Source organism: Chionomys nivalis, chromosome 13, assembly GCF_950005125.1.
Source record: "Chionomys nivalis chromosome 13, mChiNiv1.1, whole genome shotgun sequence".
NCBI lineage: Eukaryota > Metazoa > Chordata > Mammalia > Rodentia > Cricetidae > Chionomys > Chionomys nivalis.
The window spans coordinates 10,611,303-10,619,678 of record NC_080098.1 but is presented as its reverse complement, the minus strand read 5'-3'; the positions used below and the strand labels follow the sequence as shown (position 1 = coordinate 10,619,678).

At 45.5% G+C, this 8,376-nt stretch overlaps 1 protein-coding gene across 1 annotated transcript in view; it reads right to left on the bottom strand.

Annotated features, from left to right (window-relative positions):
* Prtfdc1 (phosphoribosyl transferase domain containing 1) overlaps nt 1-5,176 on the bottom strand; it is an 83,690-nt gene extending 78,514 nt beyond the window's left edge. The window contains exons 1-3 of the mRNA XM_057788008.1: nt 4,927-5,176; nt 4,499-4,551; nt 1,639-1,745 (exon numbers count right to left, since the gene is read on the bottom strand). Of these exons, the coding sequence (XP_057643991.1) occupies nt 1,639-1,745; nt 4,499-4,551; nt 4,927-5,176 (410 nt within the window). The remainder of the gene's footprint in view (nt 1-1,638; nt 1,746-4,498; nt 4,552-4,926) is intronic.
* Nucleotides 5,177-8,376: the final 3,200 nt, after the last annotated feature.

The window sequence follows — 8,376 nt, the reverse complement described above, 5'->3', positions numbered from 1 at the left end:
ACTAAAACAAACCAAACCAAAACAACAACACAAAGAAATCTTATACAATCTAGGAATTTGTATGAGTCCCTTTTCCCACTGACATGACAATGTCTGGGAAAGTGTTTTATGGACTTTTTTTTAACTTTTCTTTTGCTTTAAGGACTTGTTTCAGAGTTAAATTTAACCTCACGAGAGTATAACAGGTTAAAAAGCAACAGAGGTAAAAATACTACAGATGAAAGAAAGAGTGAGCCAGGGGATGCCACTGTTTCACTCCACTCTTTCTCTGGGTCTGGGCCTCTCAGGAGTTGCTGATTCCCAGCCTTAGGCTGTGAACACCAGGAAGCTTGGCTTCCCTGTGAATGTGAACTTATTCAGTCTTGGTACAGGAACAGGCTAGGTGGTTCAGGTACTGAGGTGGTTCTGTTAAAGGGCTACACCTACAAATCCAGATCCATGATAGTGACTCAGAGGCAGGCAGCCTTTCGAAACCAAGAGTAGGGTGAAGTGCCTAGGACTGACTGGAAGTGAAGGACCAAGAACGGGAGAGAAAACTTCACAGAGAGTTTGAAGTTGCATGTTCTATTATTCTTAAAACATTACCCCTGATGTAATAATCTGTCCTGTTCCTTTAAGAGACAAGCCCCACCTACTTCCCTCCCTCTGTTGAAGCAGGCAGATCTTCCTTCCTGCTTGTTGCCTGAGTCTCTTCCTTTTCCGTCTCTCCCCCAGAAGCTCCACTCTCCCCACTTTTCCCTTCCCTCCCTCTCTCTGTGTCTCTCTCGCTGTCTGTCTCTCTCTCTCTCTGCCTCTCTGCTCTTCTCCCCTTCTCCCTTTCCCCTCCATAACCCACTAATTAAATATCCAACCTCACTCTGCATGGCATGCCTATCCGTGTCTCTGTCTCTTGCCTGCTGTGTGGCTCCCTGCCCTGGACCAGCCACCTTCAGAGACCTGCAGTGTGGTCTCATCGTGTGCCCACCCGTCTGTCTCTCCTTGTGGTCTGCTGCAGCCACTTGGGGAAACTGCACCGCCCATTCCTAGAACCGGCTGCTTTGGGGACCCACTGTTTGCTGCCTGGCGCCACATGACCCAGTGCCGTTGCTCGGGGACCTGCAGCATTTCTGCAGCTGCAGTTACTAGGGATCCACAGCATTTTAATTTTACCATTATACACAATGTTAGACACAATCACACACAGGCTGATTGTCCGACCTGTGACACGGTGCATGTCCCTTCCAAAGGGAAGGAAAGTTGCTGGGACAGTCAGGGTTTTAAAAGTGTGTCCTGCGGAGGTAAAGTTCACCTCCTAATGCTCCCTGTTAACCAAAAGTCTGTGAAAAGCATGAGACAAGGATGTTTCTGTGTGCAAAGTCCTGTTTTCTGGTGCTCATTTCCATGGTTTGTACAGGGCATTGCTTATTTGGGTGGGGGAGGGTATTATTTATAATAGCTTATACGTGTATATCCTTCTTACCAACCTTCCTGAGTAAATGCCTACGTACACCATTCAGTGAAGGGCCACACTCCTTGTGTTCAAATTTGCTACCCTAGAGAAGTTCTCCCAACCACCAAGTAAAGTCCCTAACAGTCCTGCAAGAATCACACAAGAGGGGGCCGCCCCAATGCAATGCTGACACAGGACCCAGCACTCACCTATTCACTATGATGCCATGAGGGATGAGCACACACTCCAGGTTGTCATAATAGTGCTGGGGGTACGTGAATAAATCCAAGTCATGCCCTGGCCAGTTGTCCAAAAGCTGTAAACCAAAGTAGTTTGGTTATGGTATTTTTCATTATTAATTTATATTTTAATGTAAATAACAAGAAAAAATCCCATCATTTGAAAAGAGAAAAATGTTGAACACAGAGAAAAGGTCTGCAGATCTCAATATATCAATATATTCCCTTGAACAATGAAAAGCTTAGTAAGAGGCTATTGTTTTGCAATGTGATAGAACAAGGCAGCACTAAGATCACAGTGTGCTCCACTCCTAACTAGGTTATTATTCATGCAACCTGATGAAACAAGAGAGTAGTAAGATCAACGGTGAGCTCCACTCTACTACTGCAGTCATACAATATAAAATGCAAACCTAATCCTTTTAAAAATGATTTATTGTATTTATATATGTGTGCGCCTACATGAGTTTAGGTGTGCTACATGCATGCAGGTATCCTCAAAGGTCAGTTCAGAAGCCAGAGAGCATCTGACGCCCTGGAAACAGAGTTATAAGTGCTGGAAATTGAACTGAACCTGGGCCCTCACAAGAGCAGTAAGCGCTCTTAACTACCATCCATCTCTCTGGTCCCTAAACTCAATGTCTTATAGCTAACCTGATGGTACGGAATAGACCTCATGTGTATGTAAGAACTATATCAGTGCAAATCAATAACAGAGTGAGCGTCCAGCGTATCGGCAGCCCTAAGCTCAATCTCTGGCACTGTAAGGATATATGTGTAAGCATATATTATGTGTCTATATTATAAAAAGATTATAACTACATTATACACATTTATAATTGTATAATGTACAGTATTATGATACGTTCTGCATTTCTCTTCACTGTGAATGACCTCATCTGCTGGGGAAGGTTATGATATTTATAAAAAGTATATCCGGGGGTCACAGCCAGCCCAGTCTTCTAGGTACTTCCATTAGTGCAGTAAAGACTAAAACAGGAGATTCTTTTTAAGGAACTTCAGACGGTCTTTGGATGTGGAGCTACAAGAAAACTGGCCTGTTCACAGAACACATCCTGATAGCAAGCCAGAGACTCTTTCTCTTGCTTGAGACTTAATGGCAAGTTTTCTGGTTAGAATAATGAGATGTGGGAGCCTTTGATAGCTCAGTTGGTAGAGTGGAGGACCGTAGGACAGAGACCCACATCAGAGCACTAGACTGAGCTCCCAGATCCAGGTGAAGAGCAGAAGGAGGGAGAAGTTGAGCAAGGAAGTCAGGACCGTGAGGGGTTGGTCCACCAACTGAGACAGTGTGCCTGATCTAATGGGAGCTCACCAAATCCAGCTGGACTGGGATTGAATGAGCATGGGATCAAACCGGACTCTCTGACTGTGGCTGACAATGGGGGCTGACTGAGAAGCCATTGATAAAGGCACTGGGACTTGTTTCTACTGCATGTACTGGCTTTTTGGGACCCTAGTCTGTTTGGATGCACACCTTCCTAGGCCTGGATGGAGGGGGGAGGGCCTTGGACTGCCCACAGGGCAGGGTTCCCTGTCCTCTCTTAAGACTGGAGGGGGAGGGAGGAGGGCGAGTGGGGGAGCAGGAGGGAAATGGGGGGAGGGGAGGAAGTGGAAATTTTTGAATGGAAAAATAAATTAAAATAAATAAATAAAAGAATAATGAGATGTGGAAGAAAATGAAGGAGAAAGTGGCTAAGAAGGATGCAATAGTGAACATGTCGTGCTTGAAAAGCTTTCTGCATCAGGATTCAGAGCTCTCCTTCTTTAACCATTTCCCACACAGTCTGGACCACCCTGCCCAGCTTTGGGGCACGGAAGGCTTTTATAATACAGGCTCGTGCTGTTCATCTGCCCCATTTCTACATCTAATCCCCACCCTCAGATTGGTTTCCAGTCCAGTCATGATTCTGTGTATGTATATCATATATCTGTAATATTTTGTTAAGTCTGAGCATTTTGTATATGCATACAATATATTTTGATCATATTCATCCCCAACTCTTCCTCCTTAGCTTCTTTCAGATTGATCCACTACCAACCACTTCTCCAATTCCATTGAGTTCAGTTTGTGTTGCCTTTGTACTGAGGGACATGGGGCTGTTATTCACTGGAGCATGACAGATCTACTAGATGCTATGCCCTTAGAGAAAACAGACTTTACTTGCCCCAGAAGCCATCAGTGGTCACTAGCTCCTTAGTTAAATTCCTCTCCATGCTACAATGTGGACTGCATTGATCTTCTGCAGGAAACCACGTGTGCTGTGAATTCATGACTGCCCTCTGGTCCTCTCTGATCTCTGGCTCGTAAAATATTTCTGCTCCCTCTTCTGAGCTGGTTCCTGAGCCTTGAGGGAAGGGGCGTGATACAGATGTTCTGTTTGTGAATGGCTTCTCCGCAGCCATTATTCTCTGTGTTTTGGGAGTCTCTGCTTTAGTGGGCGTCCACTGCACAAAAGAACTTCTCTGAGGAGTTTGAGAGCTGCACTAATCTATGGATAGAGAGACAGGATTTTTTTTGTTTGCCTTTTGTTTTGTTGTAATTTTGTTGTTGTTGTTGTCTTGTTTTTTTGTTGTTGTTTGTTTTTCAAGGCAAGGTTTCTCTGTTAACAACCCCAACTGTCCTGAAATTCACCTTGTAGACTAGGCTAGCCTTGAACTCACAGAAAGTCTACTGTTTCTGCCTCCTGAGTGCTGGAATTAAAAGTGTGTACCACCAGGCCTGGCCCAAGGGACAAACATTTACAGGTTACTGTGATGCTATATCATTTTGAAAAATAATTGTAAAAGGTTCACTGCTGTAACCTACGAGCTTCCCAATCATGGGTTCTTGGCCATATTTGCAGTACCAGACATGTGTTTCTGTGGCACAGCAGAAGGTGATGGTTGCACCCATAAAACTCAGGTCACTAGGGTTCCTACAGGTGTATCCTGCCTTGCCAATCATTCTACCACATAGTGCACAGCACTTTCCAGTACTGTGAACAGTAGCTGGCAGGGAGGAAGCTTCTTAGTTAGAACCAACTTGACTCTTCCATGCCCTGTGATCGAGGTGTGTGATATTTTCAGCAATAGGGTCTTACCATCAAGTTCTGGCGGACAACCAAGAGCAATGGCCATAGCCTGTGGTGTTCTGGGGGTCTCCAGGACACCTAATTCTTTCCAGTCCTGATTTCCTTCATCTCTCTGACACACTGCCCTTGTTTCTGCTCCCTCTGTCTCTGTGCCAAAGTTCACCTCCTTCTTGGAAGCTCAGGTCAAGCCACGTCTTCCTGGAAGCTCCGCTGACTGCTCTCACGTTGTTGTCCTCTGCCCTATTCCCTTGGGCTTCTCTGCAGCTCTGCTTTACCAAAGGCTCCACCTCTAGCTCGTTGGGAACATTTTCACACCTCCCATTCTCCTGCTCTCTCTTATCTGTTTGTGGCCGGTTTAGAGCCCATTCTCGGTCACTCCAGGTCACTCCATCACGTACTGAGACATTCCCCATCCCACTCCACCCTCCTCTGTATGGAGGACTCAAAACCAGCTCCCTTTGACTCAGGTTTTAGAAAGGATGTTTTATAGAAAGCCCACGCCACTCTCATTCAATTTTGGTCTTTAGTCAGACCAAACTCATGCTATTTCTCCCCAAATTTATCCCTTCCCTTTCTCAGCATGTTCTTCTAGTTCTTCAGACTGAAACAGTGACATTGGCTTCGTTCTTTCCTTTAATCTTTGTGCCTCGGTAGTTCCTTCCCAGGGTGAGCAGAACCACGCCTGAGCAAGCTCCCCTGCTCCCCACCTTTCTACCCTGATCTGGATCTATGCGGGCCATCATTTCAGCCTGGACAACTGCGGAAACGGCCAAGCCCACCTTCCTTCTCCCATCATGGCAGCCGTAGCGAGTGTTGTGGAGTGAATTTCCCATCATGACATAATCCTGCTCAAACTTTTTCAAGGGCTTCTCATTTCATGCCGTGTAAAACCTACAGTCCTCACTGTGGCCACAACAATGTTCCTCTCTTGATTCTCTATCACTGTCTCCTTCTCTCTGCTCCAACCACAACTCCTCACTGAATCTGCTGAAAATGTTTAGTATTTTGCTGTTTCTTTTAGCCTACAATACTCTTCCTGCAGATGACCACGTGGCTTGCTTGTTATTTTTCTTCAGTCTTCATTCACTGTTACCTTTCTATCTAATTTTACTTTCCTTCATAGCATATATTACTACTATGTGAGTGTGTATGAGGGTGTGAGCACATGAGTGTGTGAGTGTATGCATGTGTATGCGTGTGTGTGTGCATGAGTGTGTTGTGTGAGTGCATGTACATGAGTGTGTGTGGGTACATGTGTGTGCGTGTGTGTGTATTCTTACTTGTCTCATCCCTCTAGAACATGTATTCCTTCTTGAGCAAAGATCTGCAAGGATTCGTGTGCAGGGGAGGAGTTAGCTTGAGAGACCACTGGTTACAGTGTCAGCGGACAAACACCAGGAAGTAGAGGGGTAGCATCATGTGTCCAGAAGGAAAGTAATTGGATGACCTCCCTGGATCGTTGTTACTGTGCCAGGGGCTCTCGCAGAGACAGAATGCCATTCTGGTGCAGCTCGTAGGACACTGAGCAGCCACTCTGGTGTTAGAGGTCACAGCTGGCTCCTGGAACTTCCAGGTGGGAGCCAGTGTTGCTCTGTATGCGTTCACCAGTCACACCAACCAGTGTGCTGGTAAGGTGCGGCAAATGCGACCCTTTCTGAGTGCGCTAAGGTGCAGCAAATGCGACCCTTTCAGTGTGCGGATATTGTACACTCTCTGAATCTCCAGAGCTGTGAAGAGTAGCTCTTTCTATCACAGAGACAAGCTGAGGGCTGAGACTGCAGTTCTGAGGTAAAGACTGTCTCATTGATTGTTCAATATTTTTAGTACTGAACACCAGATCTCAGGTCAGTGGTCTTGGTACTACAAAGATTACTCTCTATGCCAAAGCAGGGCTCCACTCCTGCCATTTTTAGGTTAGGAGTTCCTGTTTCCTTTTCTTTCTTTAGTTTTTGAGACAGGCTCTCACTCTATAGGCCTGACTATCCTGGAACTAGCGAGGCAGACCAGTCTGGGAGGTAAAATTCACAGAGACCCACCTGCTTCTGCCTCTGTCTCCTGGGTGCTGGGGTTAAAGGTGTGTGCCACTGTGCCCCGTCCCGACTCTCTTTTCTTTAAGACAGAAGAGAACCTGTGGAGCGGATAGCATCAATGCTGCCTGCAATGACTAGTGTAGAACAAGTACTGAAGAAATGCAACACTTCCCCAACACACATGCGTGTGCCAAAAAGAAGGAAATGATGATAAAAAATTATGAAGCAAATCTTTACGTGAAAATGGTCAAAGCAATCAATCGCTCAGAGCAACCTGAGTAATGGTGGATATCACAGACATCAAAGTCTACCTCCTCCGGGTAGTCAGTCTGTTAGCTATAGGACCTGGGGCATATTAATGTCTCTAAAATAAAGTCAATGGCTGCCTCACATGGCTATTGTGAAGGTTAAACAGGACAGATAATATAAGACCCACTAGTACGTGGTCTATAACGCTTAATGACCTTAGCCATGTAACTATACTGAAGCCTCAGTAGTCCGTATAACTCACAGTCATTTACATAAGCAGGCCTTGACTCATTTAAGGAAAAACTCAGTGTTGTCAAACTCTTACTACCCCAGCTCAAGCAGTGAATTGAATCTGGTAGAAACGCATTTCTTGCAAACTGTTCTAACAATCACAAGTGACCATTGTTTTTGGCTAATCTGAAATGGTGTTTTCACTGTGGAGATAAAACACTCAGAGACAAGAGGCTCCAGGTTTGTTTTGCTGTCTTTGCACACAAATCCTGTTATGAGTAAGTCTATCCCTGGAGGGATGCAGGGTGGCTCTGAACCTTAGGTAATGGATTCACTTGCTTTAAAACAAAAAATAAAAAAAAAAAACCAACAAATCTTTAAATAGTTTCAGGATCACAGATAACATGCTCCAAGTTTATTCCACACAATGCTTTCTCTGTTCAAAGAGGCAAAACATCTCCAAGCTGGAGAAGTGACAAACACAGAAACTGAGTCACATTATACCACGTCCAAATCCAGAGCCCATCTGACTCTCTTGTTCCCATTTAAAGCACAATGACAACCTGTTTTGTTTTTCTTCTTAGACTGTTTCTTCCCAGGGAGAAAAAAACGGCTCAGAGACTCATGGCACAGCCTAAGTCTGCTTCTGGCCTGCTCCGAGTTCCATGCACTTGGCCCTGCTCCTCCCTGCAGACAGACTATTGCCATGGGTTTTCACGCCTGTGCCTCTCTTGCCAACAGCAGAGAATCCCAAACAACATCAGCAGGCCCAGCCCAGAGCCCAACTCTACTGTGTCAGAACAATGGACACAAGAGGTCTGAAAGAGGGGCCCGGGGTCTCCTAATGCGAGGACAGCTCAACAGGGCACAGGACACTTTGGATCCCAATGCGACGCCTTCCTCTTCTGCATGCTTTCTCTTCCTCGTCTTTATTCTCACATATTGCCACTCCACCCGCATGGGAATGAGGATGGACGAAAGGGAAGGAGAGAGTCAAGCGGAAGGAACAAAAACTCAGCAGTAACTTTGATTTTTCTCATCTTTCCTCAAATCTCGTTGTGTAGGTACTAACTCTGGATCGTTTGACAACACATTAGCCAAAC